Source organism: Symphalangus syndactylus, chromosome 13, assembly GCF_028878055.3.
Source record: "Symphalangus syndactylus isolate Jambi chromosome 13, NHGRI_mSymSyn1-v2.1_pri, whole genome shotgun sequence".
NCBI lineage: Eukaryota > Metazoa > Chordata > Mammalia > Primates > Hylobatidae > Symphalangus > Symphalangus syndactylus.
The window spans coordinates 43,483,823-43,506,497 of NC_072435.2; the positions used below are offsets into that span (position 1 = coordinate 43,483,823).

The 22,675-nt window shown below is 51.9% G+C and overlaps 1 protein-coding gene across 1 annotated transcript; it reads right to left on the reverse strand.

Annotated features, from left to right (window-relative positions):
* Nucleotides 1-1,237: 1,237 nt before the first annotated feature.
* PLVAP (plasmalemma vesicle associated protein) lies at nucleotides 1,238-22,078 on the reverse strand. The gene is made up of 6 exons (XM_055239318.2): nucleotides 21,319-22,078; nucleotides 15,796-15,892; nucleotides 14,984-15,696; nucleotides 10,277-10,337; nucleotides 10,033-10,114; nucleotides 1,238-2,159 (listed from the first exon to the last, which is right to left on the reverse strand). The coding sequence occupies exons 1-6, from the start codon at nucleotides 21,685-21,687 to the stop codon at nucleotides 2,153-2,155; spliced, it is 1,329 nt and encodes a 442-aa protein (XP_055095293.1). The 5' UTR covers nucleotides 21,688-22,078; the 3' UTR covers nucleotides 1,238-2,152.
* Between the last annotated feature and the right edge of the window lie 597 nt (nucleotides 22,079-22,675).

Here is a 22,675-nt window from a genome sequence, read left to right on the forward strand (position 1 = left end):
TCCCAAAGTGCTGGGATTATAGGGACTACAGGCGTGTGCCACCATGCCTGGCTAATTTTTAAAATCTTTTGTAAAGACAAGTTCTCACTATATTGCCACAACTGGTCTCGAAATCCTGGGCTCAAGCAATTCTCTCACCTCTGCCTCCAGATTAGCTGGGTCCACAGGTGCACACCACCACACTTGGATAATTTTTAAGGTTTTTGTAGGGACAGTGTCTTGCTATGTTGCCCAGGCTGGTCTTGAACTCCTGAGCTCAAGTGATCCTCCAGCCTCAGCCTCCCAAAATGCTGGGATTACAGATGTGAGACACCTTTCTTGGCCAGCTGTTTAAAGGAAACACTAAATTTAACAGCATTGCTGTCATGATGCTGTGTCTTGTAGCCACTGCATTAAACCCTCTTTGGCTATGACTCTGCTATTTCCCTTTGTGTATAGAGATGCCTGTGCCTTGGGGGCTGCTGGTGTCCCCCAGCGTTTGTTCCAGGTTGAAGGGTCTTCTGGCCTGGAGAAGTTGGGGAGGAGGTTCCCTGGCTTTCATCTTCTTTCCAGTCTTTTCTCCTTCATAGCCATGTGGTACTTTTGTTTTGTTTTTTTTTGTTGTTGTTGTTTTGTTTTGTTTTTGCTCTGTTGCCCAGGCTAGGGTGCAGTGGCTCGATCTTGGCTCACTGCAGCCTCCACCTCCCGGGTTCAAGATTCTCCTCCTTCAGCCTCCCGAGTAGCTGGGATTACAGGCGTGCGTCACCACGCCCAGCTAATTTTTGTATTTTTTTTTTTTTTTTTTTTTTGAGACGGAGTCTTGCTCTGTCACCCAGGCTGGAGTGCAGTGGCGCAATCTCGGCTCACTGCAAGCTCCGCCTCCCGGGTTCACGCCATTCTCCTGCCTCAGCCTCTCCGAGTAGCTGGGACTACAGGCGCCCGCCACCACGCCCGGCTAATTTTTTTGTATTTTTAGTAGAGACGGGGTTTCACCGTGGTCTCGATCTCCTGACCTCGTGATCCACCCGCCTCAGCCTCCCAAAGTGCTGGGATTACAGGCGTGAGCCACCGCACCCGGCTAATTTTTGTATTTTAAGTAGAGATGTGGTTTCACCATGTTGGCCACGCTGGTCTCGAACTCCTGACCTCAAGTGATCCTCCCGCCTTGGCATCCCAAAGTGTTGGGCTTTCAGGCATGAGCCACCGTGCCCAGCAACCATGTGGTACCTTTAAAAGCAGAAATCACAGCTCTGGAGTCTTTGGAGGATTTACTCATATTTATTAAGTGCCACCAACATTTCAACGGGCCACAGGCAGGGCTGGGAGTGGGGGAGAAGGAGTGGCTCCCCTCCCGACAACAGGTGACCCTCACCCCCGGATCAGGGCCCCGAGGGGAGCCTGGAAGCACTCACGCTCAAGGAGCGGAGGTGAATGGCTTCCTGTTCTCACCTCCGGGTACAGGCACTAGGGGTGAGGAAGTGGCTGGGAGGCAAGGAAGCTGGAGGAGGGGAGGTGCTGGGGCCCAGGGCTGTGCGGGAGGGGATGGGATCCTGTGGGTACCTTGGCCCGTGTGCCAGGGTCGGGGGGACGTGACACTAGGTGAGAATTGAGTAGAAAGTGTGTGTGAAAGGGCATGCGTGCATGTGATGTTGGTGCCGTATCTATAGGTGTCATTGTCATGGTGTGTGTTGTCACTGTGTCTGTGTGTGACATCATCACCATCTGTGTGATGCCATCGCCGCGTCTGTGTGACATTGATATGATGTGTGATGTCAATGTGGCCCGTGACGTCATTGCTGCATCCCGGTGTGGCATCATGCCAAGTTCCCCATGTCTGTGTGCAACGTGCTGCATCTGCACGATGCCATTGCTATATCTCTTCGTGACGTCTACATGGCCACGTGACGCCATCACTACGGTGATATGTGACGTCAGCGCCGGTGCTTGCATGACGTCATCTCCGCGGCCATGTGTTCTGGGTGAGGGATCGTGAGGCGCGGGTGCGGGTGTGAGAGAGAGTACTAGGGGTTTGCATGCAGGGAGTTGTCTGATGGTGGCCCTGGGTGGTTGGGGGCGGCGGGAGGGGGTTGTGTCGGGCGCTGTGAGCATCTCACTGCATCCTCCGCAAACCGCCGAGTCGGGCCATCCCTTGGTCCTCAGGCCTGGAGCCTCTTCAGCCACTAGGGCAGGAAGGGGATGGTAACACAACAGAGTGTCAGACAGAGGGAAGGGCAAACCTCGCCGGGCCCTGGAGGCTCGTCCTCAGCGGGGACACAACATCCTGGGGACCCCGGCCCTGCCTCCTCCCACCCTGGGCCCCTACTTGTTCCCCAGGACCCCAGGGCTCCTTCGGGTTCAGCCTCCCCATGAGACTCTCATGTGTTGAACTCCCCAGGATGGTGAGACTGAGGTGTGTTCCTCCCCATTATACAGATGAAGAGACTGAGATTCAGAGTGGCCGCTTCAAGAGCCTCAAGCCTCTGCTACAGCTTGTTTGACTCTCCCCGTGCCTCCCAACATTCTGGAAATACTGAGAATTTACCCCAAAGCCTCCACTCCCCCAGACCCCTATACTGGTTCCCAAGGCAAGGCTTCGGTCTCCCTCTTTTGCCTGCTCCTGCTCACATGTCCTCCATGGCTCCCCAGTGCCCTCAGGACAAAGTCCAAACCTTACAATGTGGCATTCAGGGCTCCACCCCTCTGCCCCTGCCAGGCCTCCCCTTCAGGGACTCCTACTGCGCCAAAGACCCAACAATTCCAAGAGCCATCACGCTGCTTCCGCACCCCCGGCCCCACCGCCTTTGCACGAGCGGAGTTGTCTTGCTATCTGGGATGCCCTCCCCCTCCTGGGCCTGGCAGAGGTTCCTGCGAGGGGTCAGGGGTTGGCTTAGAGCCTGTTTCCTGCTGGGGGAGGAGGGGGCTGTGGCCAAGTCCCGCTTCCGCTGGTCCTCTCCCTTCCTTCCCCGGCTCTTCCCTGGGGCCCGAGTGGCCTCACGTTCCTTGGTTGGCTCTGGGCCCTGGCCCTGGCCCCAGACTCCATCCTCAGCCAGCATTTACCCAGCTCTGGTCCCTGCTGCCAGCCTGCAAGGCTCCATCTTTGCTTGAACTAGTGCAGTCAGCTCTGTCCTGGTCCCCAGCTCCTTGTCCCCTAGTCTGTTCCCCAACAGTGACCAGAGGAACTTGTGGATGCTTGAACTGGGTCATGCACATCCCCCATCTGCTCAGGTCCTCACAGCAGCCACAGGCAGGGCTTGATCAGCTCCCACCACTTCCCTGCCCTCACCTCCTCCTCCCGTTCCCCTCCATCACTCTGCTCCAGCCACATTGGCCTCTTCCCTCAAACACACAAGGCACAGTACTACCTTGGGGCCTTTCCCCTGGCTGTGTCCTCTGTCTGGCGCACCCTTCCTGGGATCCCCCTATGGTTCCTCTCTCACCTCCTTTGGGTCTCTGCTTCAATATCACCTCCTCAGTGTAGCCCGCCCTGTCTCTGGTAGAAAGTTTCAGCCTTCTTACGCTTCCTTCCCCTTTCTCTGTCTCGCCCATCACCAAAGGGCTCTTGAGTGACCCATTCATCTGATTTATCATCCATCTCTCCCACTAGACTGTGAGCCCCATGAGGGCAGTGGGTTTCTGTGCTTTGTTCCCAGCACCCAGCACCATGCCCGGTTACCAGCAGCTGCTCAATAAATACGGCTCGAATGGACAAACGAATCATGGGAGTGGTAACAGTGAACTTGAACAACATTAACTATGTGCCTGGCTCAGAGCCAGGGCTGGACTCCCATCTTAAGCTCATACGGCCGGGCACGGTGGCTCACGCCTGTAATCCCAGCACTTTGGGAGGCCGAGGTGGAGGGATCATTTGAGGCTAGGAGTTCAAAACCAGCCTGGCCAATGTGGTAAAAACTCATCTCTACTATAAATACAAAAGTTAGCCGGGCTTGGTGGCGCATGCCTGTAATCCCAGCTACTTGGGAGGCTGAGGCATGAGAATCGCTTGAACCCAGGAGGTGGAAGTTGCAGTGAGCCGAGATCACACCACTGCACTGTGGCCTGGGCAACAGAGTAAGACTCTCTCAAAAAATGAAAAAGATTAAAAAAATAATGCCGGGCTCAGTGGCTCATACCTGTAATTCTAGCACTTTGGGAGACTGAAGTGGGTGGATCACCTGAGGTCAGGAGTTTGAGACCAGCCTGGCCAACATGGCAAAACCCCGTCTCTACTAAAAATACAAAAATTAGCCGGGTGTGGTGGTGCATGCCTTTAATCCCAGCTACTCGGGAGGCTGAAGTAGGAGAATCACTTGAACCTGGGAGGCAGAGGTTACAGTGAGCCGAGATGGCACCATTGCACTCCAGCCTGGAAAACAGAGCGAGACTCTGTCTCAAACAAAAACAATTAAATTAAATTAAAAATAAAAATAAAAATAAAATCTTGGCCAGGTGTGGTGGCCCAGCCTGTAATCCCAGCACTTTAGGAGGCTGAGGCAGGCAGATCACCTGAGATCAGGAGTTTGAGACCAGCCTAGTAAACATGTGAAACCCCATCTCTACCAAAAATACAAAAAAAAATTAGCCAGGCTGGTGGCGGGCACCTGTAATCCTAGCTACTCGGGAGGCTGAGGCAGGAGAATCGCTTGAACCTGGGAGGTGGAGGTTGCAGTGAGCTGACATCACACCACTGTACTCCAGCCTGGGTGGCAGAGTGAGACTCCATCTCAAAATAATAATAATAATAATAATAATAAATAATAATAATATAAATAATAATATCTTTTTTAAAAAAAGCTCTTCCCATTGCAATTTTTGCCATATTCAGCCGCATAGCTCCTGGACCAAGATTTACTTAATATTTGCCCTTTAAAAAACGTTTTAGAGGCAGGGTCTTCCTCTGTCACTCAGGTTGGAGTGCAGTGGCGTGATCATAGCTCACTGCAGCCTTGACCTCCTTGGCTCAAGCAATCCTCCTGCCTCAGCCTCCCAAGTAGCTGGGACTACAGGTGCATGCCATCATGCCTGGTTAATTTTTTTTTTTTTGAGATGGAGTCTCGCTCTGTAGCCCAGGCTGGAGTGCAGTGGTGTGATCGCGGCTCACTGCAACCTCCACCTCCCAGGTCCTGGTTCAAGCACTTTTCCTGCCTCAGCATCCCGAGTAGCTGGGATTACAGGCACACTCCACCATGCCCAGCTAATTTTTTGTATTTTTAGTAGAGACAGGGTTTCACCATGTTGGCCATGCTGGTCTTGAACTCTTAACCTCATGATCCGCCCATCTCAGCCTCCCAAAGTTCTGAGATTACAGGTGTGAGCCAACATACCCAGCCATTACTGTCTTTATATCATTTTTTAAAGAAACTTACATTGATTTCCAAAGACACTCAGTCTCTACTTCTTTTTTTGTTTGTTTTTGTTTTTGCTCTGCCTCATGTGATCTGCACGAAGGGACACTCAGTCTCATCAAGTAAAGGAAAGCTGGCGCACATGCCACCAACAGAAAATGACTTTAAAATTTTCCATAGGCCGGGCACCGTGGCTCATGCCTGTAATCCTAGCACTTTGGGAGGCCAAGGCGGGCAGATTGCCTGAGGTCAGGAGTTCGAGACCAGCCTGGCTAACATGGTGAAACCTTGTCTCTACTAAAAAATACAAAAAATAACTGGGCATGCTGGCATGCGCCTGTAATCCCAGCTACTTGGGAGGCTGAGGCACGAGAATCGCTTGAACCTGGGAGACAGAGGTTGCAGTGAGCAGAGATTGCGCCACTGCACTCCAGCCCAGCGACAGAGTAAGACTCCATCTCAAAAAAAGAGAAAGTTTTAATTCCATAAGAGCAAGACCTCGTGCTGAAGCCCAGCTGATGCGGGGCCCTGGGTCGGCCATCGATTTGGGAACATGGGAGACACGCAAGTGTCTGGAAGCCGTTAGAGCAAGTTAATACTAGCTGAGGCTTTGTCTATTTGATCTTTTTAAACTAAACACTATATTAATGAGGATTTTATTTTTCTTTCTTAGAGATGAGGACTTGCTATGTTGCCCAGGCTGGACTTGAACTCTTAGACTCAAGCAGTTCGCCCTCCTCAGCCTCCCAAAGTGCTGGGATTACAGGCGTGAGCCACTGCGTCCCGCTAAGATGAGACTTTATCAAGGCTTAGAAGGAATAAGAGTGGGCTGGGTGTGGTGGCTCATGCCTGTAGTCCCAGCACTTTGGGAGGCCGAGATGGGTGGATCACATGAGGTCGGGAGTTCGAGACCAGCTTGACCAACATGGTGAAACCCTGTCTCTACTAAAAGTACAAAATTAGCCAGGTGTGATGGCGCATGCCTGTAATCCCAGCTGCTTGGGAGGCTGAGGCAGGAGAATCGCTTGAACCCGGGAGGTGGAGGTTGTGGTGAGCTGAGATTGGGCCATTGCATTCCAGCCTGGGCAACAAGAGTGAAACTCTGTCTCGAAAACAAAAAAACAAAACAAAACAAGAAGGAATAAGAGTGGAGGCCGGAGGGGGTTTATACCTGTAATCCCAGCACTTTGGGAGGCTGAGGAGGGCGGATCGCTTGAGGCCAAGAGTTTGAGACCAGCCTGGCCAACATGGTGAAAACCCAAAATTTTTACAAATTTTGTAAAAAAAGATACAAAAATTAGCCAGGTGTGGTGGTACACTCCTGTAATCCAAGCTACTCAGGAGGCTGAGGCAGGAGAACTGCTTGAACCCAGGAGACGGAGGTTGCAGTGAGCTGTGATTGTGCCACTGCACTCCTGCCTAGGAGACAGAGTGAGACTCTATCTCAAAAAAGAGAAAAAGGAGTGGAAAAGGAAAAATCAACTCTCCCGATGTATGAGGTGGGTGATTTAATGCTGAGTCTTGTCCCAGCACCTCATTAGTTGCATCTAAAATTCTAGTGACTCAGTTACTTGGGAGGCCGAGGCAGGAAGATCACTTGAGGCCAGGAGTTCGAGTCCAGCCTGGGCAACATAGCAAGACCCCTGTCTCTACAAAAAAATAACAATTTAGCTGGGCATGGTGGAGTGTACCTATAGGCTCAACCACTGGGGAGGCTGAGGCAGGAGGATTGTTTGAGCCCAGGAGTTTGAGGCTGCAGTGAGCTATGATTATGCCACTGCACTCCAGCCTGGGTGACAGAGCAAGACCCTGTCTCAAAAAAAATAATGATTAAAAAAGTAAAATTCCAGTGACTCTCCCCAAGTTGCCCAGTTAACCCAGAGCAGACAGCCCCAGCCCACTTGCCCCCGGCCTCTCTCAGGGGAAGGCGAGTCAAGGGCAGAAGCCACCAGGCCAGAAGCCCTTCCTGCGACCGTGAGGAGAGAAGCAGGCAAGGTCCAGGCTTAAGTACACATTGTTTTCTCGGCAGGTGGACGTCATTTTGGGGTAAACAATGTCAAGAGCTTCCCCGGTTCTCAGCCGAGGCCCTGACAGTCCTGGGCTGGGAGCCCGGGCCTGGCCCTGATTCTCCACTGTGTGACCCCGGGCTGCTCACTTCCCTGGGGCCTCAGTTTCCTCCTCTGAGAAGTGGGGATAATAATAGAACCTCCTTCCTTGCCGTGAGGGCTTTCGGCCAAGATGGAGAGAGGGAAATTGTGTTTGCTTGGAGCAGGGAATCTCCTCCTCACGTTTTTGTTTCCCTCCTTGTGGGCTGCTCAGGGCTGAGAACTTTCTCCCATGCAGAGCCATCTAGAGCAAAGGGGTTGAGAGACAGCTTGGCAAGGGAGTGAGGTCCCTGTTGGAGAGGGTATGCAAGAAGAAAAAAAGAAAAAGAAGAGGTGGAAATGGAGCTGGACATGATGCATCCTGGGGAGTTGGCGGCAAAGCTTTCGGAAATCTACTTGGCCAGAAATCCCGTATTAGCCCTCTGAGACTGCAACAGACCCAGATCGACAACACCTCCGTGGCAAAATGGTCACAGGCACAGTGTTTGGGGTCAAAGGGATCTGACTTAAAGTCCTGGTGCCTTCCTGAGCCTCGGGTCCTAAACTGCAAACAGCAATGCCAGGCCCTGACTCCTCCGTCAGTGGTGTAGCAGGACCCCAGAGAGAGCACAGGCTGTTCTTGGGGTGGTGGCCTGAGTCACCATCCCTGTGACGCACGGGCCGCCCTCTGAGAAGTGACCGACTCTGGGAGGAGGCGGGGGGCACAGGCACCAAGCCATGACCTGAGCGTGTGCCAGGAGCCCTCGCTGCTTCCTACAGAGACCCCTAGTCCCTTGCTCCGGTCATTTTTGGATGGCACCTTGCAATTAGCAAAGCATTTCCAGGCCCTTGACTTCAGAGACTGTCTTTTTTTTTTTTTCCAAGACAGGGTCTCACTCTGTCTCCCAGGCTGGAGTGCAGGGATGCGATCTTGGCTCTCTGCAGCCTCCACCTCCTGGGCTCAGGCGATCCTCCCACCTCAGGCTCCTGAGTAGTTCGGACTATAGGCGCGCACCACCACACCTGGGTAATTTTTGTATTTTTTGTACAGAGAGGGTTTTGCTATGTTGCCCAGACTGGTCTTGAACTCCTGGGCTCCAGCAATCGTCTTACATTGGCCTCCCAAAGTGCTGGGATTACAGGTGTGAGCCACAGTGCCTAGCTGAGACTCTTTATTTTTATTTTTATTTTTTTGTCGCCCAGGCTGGAGTGTAGTGGCACAATCTTGGCTCACTGCAACCTCCACCTCCCGGGTTCAAGCGATTCTCCTGCCTCAGCCTCTGGAGTAGCTGGGATTACAGGTGCACACCACCACACCCAGCTAATTTTTGTGTTTTTTTTTTTTTTTTTTTTTTTTTTTTTTAGTAGAGACAGGGTTTCACCATGTTGGCCGAGCTAGTTTTGAACTCGTGAGCTCAGATGATCCACCTGCTTCGGACTCCCAAAGTGCTGGCATTACAGGCGTGAGCCGTGAGCCACTGCACCTGGCCTCTTTTTTTTTTTTTTTTTTTTTTTTTTTTTTTTTTTTGAGACAGAGTCTTGCTCTGTTGCCAGGCTGGAGTGCAATGGCGCCATCTCGGCTCACCGCAACCTCTGCCTCCCGGGTTCAAGTGATTCTCCTGCCTCAGTCTCCCAAGCAGCTGGGACTACAGGCGCATACCACCACGCCCAGCTACTTTTTGTATTTTTAGTAGAGACGGGGTTTCACCATGTTGGCCAGATGGTCTTGATCTCTTGACCTCATGATCTGCCCACCTCGGCCTGGGATTACAGGCGTAAGCCACTGCGCCCGGCCTTTTTTTTTTTTTTCCTGAGACAGTCTCACTCTGTCATCCAGGCTAGAGTGCAGTGGCATGATCTTGGCTCACTGCAAGCTCCGCCTCCCAGGTTCAAGCAATTCTCCTGCCTCAGCCTCCTGTGTAGCTGGGATTCCAAGCATGCGCCACCGTGCCCAGCTGAGACTCATTTTCTAGAAAGTAAAGGTCAGGAGTCATTCCTGGATGCCACTCCCCCCTTTCTCTCTCTGCTCATTACCTTCCCTCACCCCCGTCCAGCTTCCAGGCCTTTGGCCTGGCTGTTCCTGCTGCCTAGAACACTGTTCCCCCTGCTTTCCCTGAGGCCAGCTCCTCATGCTCCAGCTCTTCCTCACCAAGGCTCTCTCTTGCCTGTTTGGGGTCCAACGGCCGGGGTTCATGTCCCAGCTCTGCTGTGCTCCCTGGGGTACAGGGCATGCCCTCTCTGTGCCTCATTCTCCTCATCTGGAAAGTGGGTAGAATAGTGGTTTGCCCTACTATTATTGCTAAGTTGCGAAGATTACATGAATTAATCTTGCAAAGTACTTAGAACTGCGTGGGGCTCCCAGTAGGTGTCTAATAATTGTGGGCTCTTTGGTAGTCCCATCATGACACTGTCTAATCCACTACTCAGTGAGTTTCATGAGGATAGGACTGGGTGTGTCTTGGATACTGCTGTGTCCTTCACGTCCAACCATACATGACCTAGTATAGAGCAGGTGCTCAATTAAGGAAGAAACAAGTGTGAGATCAGCCTCCCTCCACCCTCAGTTCTGGTCCTAGCTTTGCCCACAGCCCTAAGACTGAACAACTGCAGTCTGCCCAGTGCCTTACCTGGATGGGGCTACAGGGATGCCTGCAGGGGGCCTCTGGGACTCCAGGATCTTCCTCTTGAACTCCTCCAGGCTAGCTGGGTCTGTGGAGGGAGAGAGGTGAGGCTTGACCTACAGCTTCAGTTGCCCCTGCCCCTGGGCTAGGGATGGGCTGGCAGCCCAGGGGAGTGGGAGAGTGGGGCTGGGGTGGGGTTCGAGGTAGAAAGGGGCCCCTCCCCTACTTGGCTCTGTCTTTTGTCACTCACCGATGGGCTGGGGGTTGGGGACAGGGCCCATGGGCCTTGACACTGGCATCATCGGCTGCGACTGTGAAAGAAAGATGGAGGGAGGTTGGTAGGAGCCAGGGCTTCCCAGACAGGCTTCTGCCTTTTCTTTTCTTTTCTTTTCTTTTTTTTTTCTTTGAGACGGAGTTTTGCTTTTGTTGCCCAGGCTGGAGTGCAGTGGTGTGATCTTGGCTCATTGCAAACTCCGCCTCCCAGGTTCAAGCGATTCTCCTGCCTAAGCCTCCTGGGTAGCTGGGACTACAGTCACACACCACCATGCCTGGCTAATTTTTTGTATTTTTAATAGAGCTGGGGTTTCACTATGTTGGCCAGGCTGGTCTCGAACTCCCGACCTCAGGTGATCCGCCTGCCTCAGCCTCCCAAAGTGCTGGGATTACAGGCATGAACCACTGCACCCGGCCGGGTTCTGCCCTTTCGTGACCTTCAAGACCAGCGTCTCTAAAGTCCTTCCAGGGCAGGGTAACAGACCCCATGTAGAAAGACACACATGGTCATGAACATAGAATCACCTGCACCCACCACAAGACTTGGGGACACCACAAGATGGCTTGGGGACTTGTGGGACTGATCACCTCGGCAGTCCCGAGGCCCCATGCTGCAGAGCTGGCCTACCCCTGTCTCCATCAGAGCCTCAGGGTGAATCCAGTTCCAACCCAAGACCCCACTGGAGTCTACTCACCCACCACAGCCCCCTTCAGACTGAAGCCAACCTACCCTGTAGACCAACTGGACCCCGATCCTAAATGCCACCCCTGGAATATCCCTGAGCCAATCCCCCAAAACCTGAAATCCAAAGCCAATTCTGAACTCAATCACCTAAAATCTGATCCCAACATGAAAAGTCAATCTCCCTTAGAATCAAGCCCCAGCCTAAATCCAATCCTAATTATAAACTGGATTTGACCATATCTTCAGATCTCACTCTGACTCCAACCATTCTCTTGACCCAACTGCTATGAAAATATCCATTTCGGGCCAGGTGCGGTGGCTCACACCTGTAATCCCAGCGCTTTGGGAAGCTGAGACGGGCAGATCCCCTGAGGTCAGGAGTTCGAGACCAGCCTGGCCAACATGGTGAAACCCCATCTCTACTAAAAATACAAAAAAATCAGCCGGGCCTGGTGACAGGCACCTGTAGTCACAGCTACTCGGGGAAGCTGAGGCAGGAGAATTGCTTGAACCTGGGAGGTGGAGATGGCAGTGAGCCAAGATTGCACCACTGCACTCCAGCCTGGGTGACAGAGCGAAACTCTGTCTCAAAAAGAAAAAAGAGAAAATATCCATTTCCCCAGCCCCAGCCCTGGGCTCCAACATGCCCTCTTACAAACACTTGTGCAAGGTCATGCTCAACCCCCTCAACCCCAGACCCCAGCCTCTACCCAGCTCCCATCCTAAACCCACCCTCAGTTCCAATCCCAACCCAAACTTCACCCCAATCCTAAGGCCCTGTGGAGCCCCTGATATTAACCCGAAACAGTCCTAAGCTCGTCAGTTACCCCAAAGCCACCTCAACCCAGTTCCACCCCGAGATTGGCATCTACCCCACATTTTACTCTCGACCCAGCCCTGATCGTCACTCAACCCCAATGTCCCCAGCCATAACCCAGGGTCACCCAATCCTTCAACTCAACTCCAAGCCCACTCAACCTTCCACCAGTCACCCTAAACCAACCCAACCTCAACTCCTAACCCATTGTCAATACCAATCCCTATGTCAATGCCAGTGAAATCCGAAATTCACCCTTGGCTGCAACCTATAAGCATCTCTATACCCACCAGCCACCTCCAGCTACCAGAGCCTCAAATCCAGCTTCAGTGCTTCAACTCAGTCCCAAAGCAACTGAGATCCTAGATCATTCTTCACCCAACCTCACCCCCTAAAAGCATCCCTGACTCAATTTGCAAGCTTTTCTCACCATCCAAATTCCAAATTCAACCCCAGTTCTAAAATCAATGAAATCCTAAGTGAAATCCTAACCTTAACTCAAATCAGCTCCAGATACAGCAGTGACCAAAAACTCATCTCAGCCCAACTTAAACACGAGTTCAACCTTCACATCAACTCTTCCTCTAGGCATCCTCACCCCAATATAACTCCCAACACTAAACCAACTCCCCTGGTTCCTCAACTCAACTCAAATACAGGATTTTAACTCTGACCTTAACCCCAATCCTGATCCCAGCCGTAGACGAACACACCAGCTCCCTACACTCAAACTCAGCCTCGATTCTTTCATTTTTCTTTTTTAGGATTTGGAGCAGATTTTATTTTATTTTAGATTCAGTGGGGATGTGTGCAGGTTTGTTACATTGGGTATATTGCATGATGCAGAGGTTTGGGTTTCTTTTTTTTTGAGACGGGGTCTTGCTGTGTCACCCAGGCTAGAGTTGCAGTGGCGCAATCTGGGCTTACTGCAACCTCTGCCTCCTGGGTTCCAGCGATTCTCATGCCTCAGCCTCCCAAGCAGCTGGGATTATAGGCATCTGCCACCAAGCCTGGCTAATTTTTGTATTATTAGTAGAGACGGGGTTTCACCATGTTGGCCAGGCTGGTCTCGAACTCCTGACCTCAGGTGATCCGCCCACATTGGCCTCCCAAAATGCTGGGATTACAGGTGTGGGCCACCATGCCTGGTCATAGAGGTCTGGGTTTCTAATGGTCCCATTGCCCAAGCAATGAGGACAGTACCCAAAATGTAGGTTTTTAACCCCTTCCCCTCTCCCTCCCTCCCTTTCCCATTTTGGAACCCCAGTGTCTGTTGTTCCCATCCTTGTTTGTACCCAATATTTAGCTCCTACTTATAAGTGACAGCATGCGGTATTTGATTTTCTGTTTCTTCATTAATTCTCTTAGGATAATGGCCTCCAGCTGCATCCATGTTGCAGAAAAGGACATGATTTCCTTTTTTTTTTTAATGCCAGCCTCAATTCTTTTCTTTTTCTTTTCCTTTTTTCTTTCTTTTTTTTTTTTTTAGATAAGGTCTTGGTCTTTCACTCAAGCTGTAGTGCAGTGGTGCAATCCCGGCTCACTGCAGCCTCAGCCTCCTGGGCTCAAGCAATCCTCCCACTTCTCAGCCTCCCAAGTAGCTGGGATTACAGGTGTGTGCCACCACGACACCTGGCTAATTTTTTTTTTTTTTTTTTTTGAGACATAGTCTTGCTCTGTCACCCAGGCTGGAGTGCAGTGGTGTGATCTTGGCTCACTGCAAGCTCCGCCTCCCGGGTTCATGCTATTCTCCTGCCTTAGCCTCCTGAGTAGCTGGGACTACAGGCGCCCACCACCACACCAGGCTAATTTTTTTTGTGTGTTTTTAGTAGAGACGGGATTTCACCATGTTAGCCAGGATGGCCTCAATCTCCTGACCTCATGATCCACCCACCTTGGCCTCCCAAAGTGCTGGGATTACAGGTGTGAGTCACCACGCCCAGCCTAATTTTTGTATTTTTTTTTTGTAGGGATGGGGTTTTGTGTTTTGTTTGTTTGTTTCTTTGAGATGGAGTCTCGCTCTGTCACCCAGGCTGGAGTGCAATGGCATGATCTTGACTCACTGCAACCTCTGCCTCTTGGGTTCAAGAGATTCTTCTGTCTCAGCCTCCCAAGTAGCTGGGATTACAGACGCACGCTGCCATGCCCAGATAATTTTTTGTATTTTAGTAGAGGTGAAGTTTCACTGTGTTGCCCAGGCTGATGTCAAACTCTGAGCTCAGGCAATGCACCTGCCTCAGCCTCCCAAAGTGCTAGGATTACAGGTGTGAGCCACCACACCCAGCCCGGGGTGGGGTCTTGCTATGTTGCCCAGGCTGGTCTGAACTCCTGAGTTTAAGCTATCCTTCCACCTCAGCCTCCCAAAATGCTGGGATTACAAGTGTGAGACACCATGCCTAGCCAGCCTCAATTCTTAATCCTTTCTCAATGTCATTCCTAATTCCAAACTCTACCCTAATCCTAATGCCAATAAACTTCTCCATCCACATGACTACAATCCTATAACCATCCGTAGATTGGACAGCCACCAAAAGGTCATCACAGCATCCATCCTAAATCCACCCTCCATGCTTCAACTCAACCCGAACCCAAAAGCAACAGAAATTCTAGATCCACCCCCTCACCCAACCCTAGACCCGATACCCACCCCACCTCTAATTCCAGTCTTTTCTTTTTTTTTTTTTTTGAGATAGAGTCTTGTTTTGTTGCCCAGGCTGGAGTGCAATGGCTCGATCTTGGCTCACTGCAACCTCTGCCTCCTGGGTTCAAGGGATTCTCCTGCCTCAGCCTCCTGAGTAGCTGGGATTCCAGGCGCCTGCCACCGTGCCCGGCTAATTTTTGTATTTTTAGTAAAGATGGGGTTTTGCCATGTTGGCCAGGCTGGTTTCGAACTCCTGACCTCATGTGATCTGCCCGCCTCGGCCTCCCAAAGTGTTGGGATTACCGGCATGAGCCACTGCTCCTGGCACTCTAATTCCATTCTTAACCCTGCACTCTTCTCAATGCCCATCCCCATTCCAAGCTCTATCCTGATCCTAATGCCTGATCCTAGAGATCGTAACTCACCCAACCTAGACCAGGAAGCCATCCTCAAAGCCAACTCCAAGTTCAACATCACCACCACCCTCTTGGCATCTTGACCTAACTCCACTGCAGCCTCCCTCTGGGGCCCGCAAGCCCACCTTGGCCTTGATGCAGGTGTCCAGGGCCGAGTTTCTGATGGCCAGCTCCATCCTGAGCTGCTCCGCCTCCCTCTTCTTCTCTTCCAGCTCCTTGGCCAGGTTGTCTCGTTCCTTCCGCAGCACCGCCTTCTCCTCCAGCGCTAGCTGGGTCTGCCGGGAGCATTCGGCTTGGAGCTTGGCCTCCCGGGCCTGAGCCTCCTTCTCCACCTTCTGTTTTGCCTCCTGACTGGCCCGCAGGCCCTGCTGGGCTTCCAGCTTCTGGCGTTGGAGGTCCGAGTTCTCGCGGGCCACGCGTTCGATACCCGTCCGGAGGCTCCGGGCCAGCTCCTCCACCTTGGAGCTCATGAGGCTGGGCATGTGGTCGCAGGCTCTGCGGATGGAGGCCAATTCTGAGCCCAGGGGATGGTAGAGGTTGTAACCCAGGTTGTCCAGGCTGCGTGGGATAATGGAGTCCCTCCACAGGTTACGAAGATCCATCTCAAACTTGTCCTTGTCCAGGGGCAGGCAGAGGGCTTGCACCTTTTGCAGGTGCTCCTCGGCCAGCTGGCGCTCTTGGTGCTGCACCTCCCGGGTTTTCACGCATTCAGCCAGCTGTTCCTCCACCACGTGTTTGTTCAGCAGCATGCTTTCCTTATCCTTAGTGCAAATGGCCTTCTCCTTGGCTATCTCCACCTCCAGTGTCTTCACCTTCTGATTCAGCATGAAGAGCAAGGCTAAGGAAACAGGACCAGAAGACCCAGGAAGATTGGGGGCTGCCAAGAGCACTAGGCTAGGAGTCCACCACCCCGGCTCCCTGTGGCCTTAGCACTCACCATCGCAGCTCTTGTTCATGTCCTTGAATTGATCTCTGCATTGCTTCTCACTCAAGATGATGGCAGCCATGTACCGCTGATTGTTCGTGAAGATGACCTGCCCAGAAGGTAGGGGGAGGATGCAGGACAGAGCTTAGTGTCTTGCCCCCGGGACTGCCTGGACCCAATCGAGCACCCTGGTGGCCAGAGTGAGCAGAGTTCACAAGGGCATGGTCCCTTTATGAGGGGATGTTGGAAGCCAGGTGTGGCAGCTCACACCTGTCATCCCAATTACTTGGGAGGCTGAGGTGGGAGGATCACTCAAGCCCAGGAGTTTGAGACCAGCCTGGGCAATATAGCGAGACCCCCATCTCAATAAAACAAACAAAAATAAATAAACAAAAATATAGTGGATGTTTGTCTGATCTTCAAAAGCTTTTACAGTTACTACTATCCAGAAATAAAAAGACACAAAGTATAAATACATGCTACAACATGGATGAACTTTAAAAATATTACATCCACATTTAAGGTCAACTGAATTTCTTTTCTTTTTTTTTTTTTTTGAAACGGAGTTTCACTCCTATTGCTGTTGCCCAGGCTGGAGTGTGGTGGCGCAATCTTGGCTCACCACAACCTCTGCCTCCCAGATTCAAGCAATTCTCCTGTCTCAGCCTCCCAAGCAGCTCAGATTACAGGTGCCTGCCACCACGACTGGCTAATTTTTTTGTGTGTTTTTGGTAGAGACAGGGTTTCACCATGTTGGCCAGGCTGGTCTTGAACTCCTGATCTCAGGTGATCTGCCCGCCTCGGCCTCCCAAAGTGCTGAGACTACAGGCTTGAGCCACTGTGCCCGGCTCAAATTTTTTTTTTTTTTTTTTAGACAGGGTCTCACTTTGTCACCCAGGCCGGAGTGCAGTGGCCTGATTTCAGCTTACTGAAACCTTGACCTCCCAGGCTCAAGCAATCCTCTTACATCAGTCTCCCGAGGAGCTGGGACTACAGGTATGCGCCACCACTCCTGGCCAATTTTTTGTATTTTCCTTAGAGATGGGGGTTTTACCATGCTGCCCAGGCTGGTCTTCAACTCCTGAGCTCAAAGAATCCATCCACCAGGGCCTCCCAGCCCTGAATTTTTTTGTTTTTTTAAAAGAGACGGGGTCTCTCATAATTAGCCGGGCGTGGTGGCAGGCGCCTGTAGTCCCAGCTACTCGGAGAGGCTGAGGCAGGAGAATGGCGTGAACCTGGGAGGCGGAGCTTGCAGTGAGCCGAGATTGCGCCACTGCACTCTAGCCTGGGCGACAGAGCGAGACTCCGTCTCAAAAAAAAAAAAAGAGATGGGATCTCACTCTGTTGTCCAGGCTAGAGTACAGTGGAGTGATCATAGCTCACTGCAGACTCGAACTCCTGGGTTCCAGTGATTCTCCTGCCTCAACCTCCCCAGTAGCTGGGACTACAGGCCTCTGCCACCACGCCTGACTAACTTTTAAATTTTTTTTTTCTTAAGACAGAGTTTCGCTCTTGTTGCCCAGGCTGAAGTGCAATGGTGCGATCTCGGCTCACTGCAACCTTCGCCGCCTGAGTTCAAGCGATTCTCCTGCCTCAGCCTCCTGAGTAGCTGGGATTACAGGCATGCAACACCACACCCGGCTAATTTTTGCATTTTTAGTGGAGATGGGGTTTCTCCATGTTGGTCAGGCTGGTCTTGAATTCCCAACCTCAGGTGATCCGCCCATCTCGGCCTCCCAAAGTGCTGGGGTTACAGGAGTGAGCCACCATGCCCAGCCTTAAATTTGTTTTTGTAGAGACGGGGTTTCACTATGTTGCCCAGGGTGGTGACGATCTCCCCCATCAGCCTCCCAAATTGCTGGGATTACAGGTGTGCACCACCATGCCTGGCTATGGTCAACTGATTTGGACAAGGATGCTGCTATGAGCTCAACTGTATCCCCAGTACCTGAGAATATGACTGTATTTAGAAGTAGGGTTTTTTTGTTTTTGTTTTTTGTTTTTTTAAACGGAGTCTCACTCTATCACCCAGGCTGGAGTACAATGGCTCGATCTCAGCTCACTGCAAACTCTGCCTCCCAGGTTCAAGTGATTCTCCTGCCTCAGCCTCCCGAGTAGTTGGGATTACAGGGGCCCACCACCCTGCCCAGCTAATTTTATTTTTATTTTTTTTTGAGATGGAGTTTCGCTCTTTTTGCCCAGGCTGGAGTGCAATGGCATGATCTCAGCTCATCGCAACCTCTACCTCCCGAGTTCAAGTGATTCTCCTGCCTCAGTCCCCCTAGTAGCTGGGATTACAGGCATGCACCACCATGCCTGGCTAATTTTGTATTTTTTAGTAGAGACAGGGCTTCTCCATGTTGGCCAGGCTGGTCTCGAACTCCCATCCTCAGGAGATCCGCCCACCTCGGCCTCCTGAAGTGCTAGGATTACAGGCATGAGCCACCACACCTGGCCAAACTAATTTTTGTATTTTTAGTAGAGACGGGGTTTCACCATTTGGCCAGGCTGGTTTCAAACTCCTGACCTCAGGTGATTCGCCCCCCTCGGCCTCCCAAAGTGCTGGGATTATAGTTGTGAGCCACCTCTCCTGGCAGAAGTAGGGTCTTTAGAGAGGTAATTAAGTTAAGGTGAGGTCCTCGTGGGTCCTAATCCAACATGACTGATGTCCTTATAAAGAGAAGAGATTTGGACACAGAGACACGGACAGAAGGAAGACCAAGAGCAGACACAGGGAGAAGATGCCGCCTGCAAGCCACGTAGAAGGACCTGGAACAGGCCGGCCGCAGTGGCTCACGCCTGTCATCCCAGCACTTTGGGAGGCCGAGGCGGGTGGATTACGAGGTCAAGAGTTCAAGAGCAACCTGGCCAAGATAGTGAAACCCCGTCTCTACTAAAAATACAAAAAAATTAGCCGGGCATGTTGGCGGGCGCCTGTAATCTCAGCTACTCGGGAGGCTGAGGCAGAGAATTGCCTGAACTCAGGGAGGCGGAGGTTGCAGTGAGCCGAGATCGCGTCTCTGCATTCCAGTCCAGCCTGGGTGACAGAGCGAGACTCGGTCTCAAAAAACAAACAAATAAACAAACAAAAACCTGGAACAGATCCTTCCCTCACAGCCTCAGAAGGAACCAACCCTGCTAACACTTTGATCTTGGTACCACCCAGTCTGTAATCCCTTGTCATGGAAGCCATAACAAATTAATACAAATGCTAACACCATCTCATTAGGCAAACAACAGCCTTTAAAAAAAAATCTTTTTTTTTTTTTTTTTTTTTTTTTGAGACAGGGTCTCACTCTGTCACCCAGCCTGGAGTGCAGTGGCACGATCTTGGCTCATTGTAACCTCCGCCGCCCGGGTTCAAGAGATTCCCCAGCCTCAGCCTCTCGAGTAGCTGGAATTACAGGCGTGCACCACCATACCTGGCTAATTTTTGTATTTTTAGTAGAGACAGGGTTTCACCATGTTGGCCAGGCTGGTCTCGAACTCCTAACCTCAAGTGATCTGCCCACCACCAGCCTGGCCAACATGGCAAAACCCCATCTTTGCTAAAAATACAAAAATTAGCCACACGTGGAGGCTCATGCCTGTAGTCCCAGCTATTCCGGAGGCTGAGCCAGGAGACTCGCTTGAACCCGGGAGGTGGAGGTTGCAGTGAGGCGAGATTGTGCCACCGCACTCCAACCTGGGGAACAGAGTGAGACTCTACGTCCGAAAAAAAGGAGAAAAATTAAAACTAAATTAAATAAGATATGCAAATGGCCAACGAGCATATCAAAAGATATTCAAAATCGGCCAGGCGCGGTGGCTCACGCCTATAATCCCAGCACTTTGGGAGGCCAAGGTGGGTGGATCACCTGAGGTTGGGCGTTCGAGACCAGCCTGGCCAACGTGGTGAAACCCCATCTCTACTAAAAATACAAAAAAATTAGCCAGGCCTGGTGGTGGGTGCCTGTAATCCTAGCTACTTGGGAGGCTGAGGCAGAAGAATTGCTTGAACCTGGGAGATGGAGGTTGCAGTGAGCCAAGATCGCACCATTGCACTCCAGCCTGGGTGACAGAGCGAGACTCTGTCTAAAAAAAAAAAAAAAAAAGATATTCAAAATCATTAGCCATTACGGAAATGCAAATCAGGACCACAGTGAGATACCACTTCACACCCACGAGGGTGGCTATTTTAAAAACCCATAAACCCCCAAAATGAACAGTAACAGGTGTTGATGAGGATGTGGGGAAATCAGAATTCTCAGACAGTACTAGTGAGAATGTACAATGTTGCAAATGCTTTGGGAAAGTCTGGCAGTTCCTCAAAATGTTAAACATAGTTACCACGTGACCCAGAAACTCTACTTCTCAGCATATACCCAGAGCAATGGAAACACATCCTCACATCAACTTGCCAGGAATGTCCAGAGCAGCTCGATTCACAGTAGCCAAAAGGTGGAAAGAACCCAAATGCCTGTCAGCAGATGAATTAACGCACAAAATGTGTTCCTTCCATACATAGAACATGATTCAGCCATAAAAAGGAAGGAAGCACTGATCCATGTTGCAATGTGTGTGAACCCCAAAAGCATGATGCCTAAGTGAGAGAAGCCGGACACAAAAGGCCACAGAGTGTGAGATTCCATTGACATGAAATGCCCAGAACAGGCAAATCCATAGAGACAGGAAGCAGTTTGGTGGCTGCCAGGGGTTGGGGGAGGGGAATGGGGAGTGACTGCTGATGGGGACGTGGGTTTTCTTTTGGAAAGGTGAAAATGTTCTAAAATAATGTTCTAAAATGGATCGTGGTTATGAATGTACAACTCTGTGAATGTACAAAAAATCATCAAATTGGCCGGGCCGGTAATCTCAGCACTTTGGGAGGCCGAGGCGGGCAGATCACGAGGTCAGGAGATCTAGACCATCCTGGCTAACACGGTGAAACCCCTTCTCTACTAAAAATACAAAAAATTAGCCAGGTGTGGTGGCAGGCGCCTGTGGTCCCAGCTACTCAGGAGGCTGAGGCAAGAGGATCACTTGAGTCCAGGAGATTGAGGCTGCAGTGAGCTATGATAGCAATTGCACTCCATCCAGCCCAGGATTCAGATGGAGACCCTGTCTCTTCAGAAAAAAAAAAAAATCTATTGGCTGGGTGCAGTGGCTCACGCTTGTAATCCCAACACTTTGGGAGGCCAAAGCAGGCGGATCACTTGAGGTCAGGAGTGTGAGAACAGCCTGGCCAACATGGTGAAACCCCATCTCTACTAAAAATACAATAATTAGCCGGTTATGGTGGCACATGCCTGTAATCCCAGCTACTTGGGAGGTTGAGGCAGGAGAATCCCTCGAACCCAGGAGGCAGAGGTTGAAGTGAGCCGAGATTGCACCACTGTACTCCAGCCTGGGAGACGGAGCAAGGCTGTGTCTCATAAGAAAAGAGAATATTGGTCCTGTGATCGTCCCCCTCTCTTGGATGAGGAAACTCAGGCTCAGAGAGATGAGGGGGCTTGCCCAGGGTCCCCAGGGTGAGTGTCCTGCCCACAGCCTTACCCGGTCACCCTGGCACTGGCGGAAGCTGGCATTGATGCGGTCCAGGTCGCGGCGGGCGCTCAGCAACATCTGCATGATGGCATCCTTGGCGCGGGTGGTGAGGTTGAGCTCCTTGGTCAAGTTGGACTGGGAGGCCGTGAGGCCTAACAGCTGACTGTATAGGCCTTCCGCTCGGCGCTCGGTGGCCTGCAGGTTGGACTCTGTGCTCACGTGCACGTTGCCATAGACCATGAAGAGCACGAGCCCCAGGATGATGAGGAATTGGATGAGGGAGACGAAGAGGAAGAAGTAGCGCAGGTAATACCAGCAGCCCCGAGAGCTGCCCCCCGCCCGAGCGTAGGACCCTCCGTGCTCCATGGCCAGACCCATTTGCTCGATCCCGCCGTCCGGTGCACCGTCCCTGCTCGCCACCCGGCCTGCTGTGGCCCCCGCCTCGCAGGGGAGAGTGCTTATATTACTCCTCTTAATACTTCCTCTGCTTGGCTCCTTCCTGGCCCGGAGGAAACGGGGGCTGCGGGTTATCACAACACTCCCACTCTGGCTGTGAGAGGGCGGGGGTGGGGCTGGGGGCCCAGAGCCAGGGCACCGTCTGGACCCCTCTGATTAATGCTGGGTGGGGTGCTGGCTGGCTGGTCAGGCATTCCCGGCCTCTTCGAGCCTCGCGTTCGCCTTTACTTGGTGGAGGGTGCTGTTCTCAGTACCTGCTGTGATTAGGTCGCTGAATCATGCCAGGTCTGTTGCTGTCTCCCTTGTGTGGCGGAGGAAACTGAGGCATAGGGAGGAGAAGGGGCTGCCTCGGGGTCTCATGCTGTTAGTTCAGCGAGCTTGCCTTACCTCAAGACAGGCTGGCTACAGACGTGCACTCACTTCACCACGGCGGTGCTGATCAAGTGCCACAAAATGTGGGAAATGCGCCAGTCGCGGTGACTCACGCCTATAATCCCAGCACTTTGGGAGGCTGAGGCGGACGGATCACCCGAGGTCAGGAGTTTGAGACCAACCTGGTCACCATGGTGAAACCCCATCTCTACTAAAAATACAAAAATTAGCCGGCTGTGGTGGCGCTCGCCTGTAATTCCAGCTACCCAGGAGGCTGAAGCAGGAGAATCGCTTGAACCCAGGAGACGGAGGTTGCAGTGAGCAGAGATCGTGCCATTGCACTCCAGCCTGGGGTAGAGAGCAAGACTCTGTTTCCAAAAAAACAAAAAAAGTGTGAAACGCTTAGTTAGCCTAGGGATGGACAAGCAGTAGGTGGTCAGTAATTGCATAGGAGGGCGTCACAGAGGGCTGAGCCATGGATGGCGGTGGCGCTGGCTCCCCAAGCTCTGTCATTGCCCCCAGTGCCCTGTTCACTTAG

Excerpts from the sequence above, each read along its gene's own strand:
- PLVAP (XM_055239318.2), bottom strand. The coding sequence starts at position 21,687 with ATGGGTCTGGCCATGGAGCACGGAGGGTCCTACGCTCGGGCGGGGGGC. Across the intron at positions 15,697-15,795 it reads CATGAACAAGAGCTGCGATG|CCTTGCTCTTCATGCTGAAT; the intron begins GTGAGTGCTAAG and ends CTGTTTCCTTAG. Across the intron at positions 10,115-10,276 it reads CCCCAACCCCCAGCCCATCG|ACCCAGCTAGCCTGGAGGAG; the intron begins GTGAGTGACAAA and ends CTCCCTCCACAG.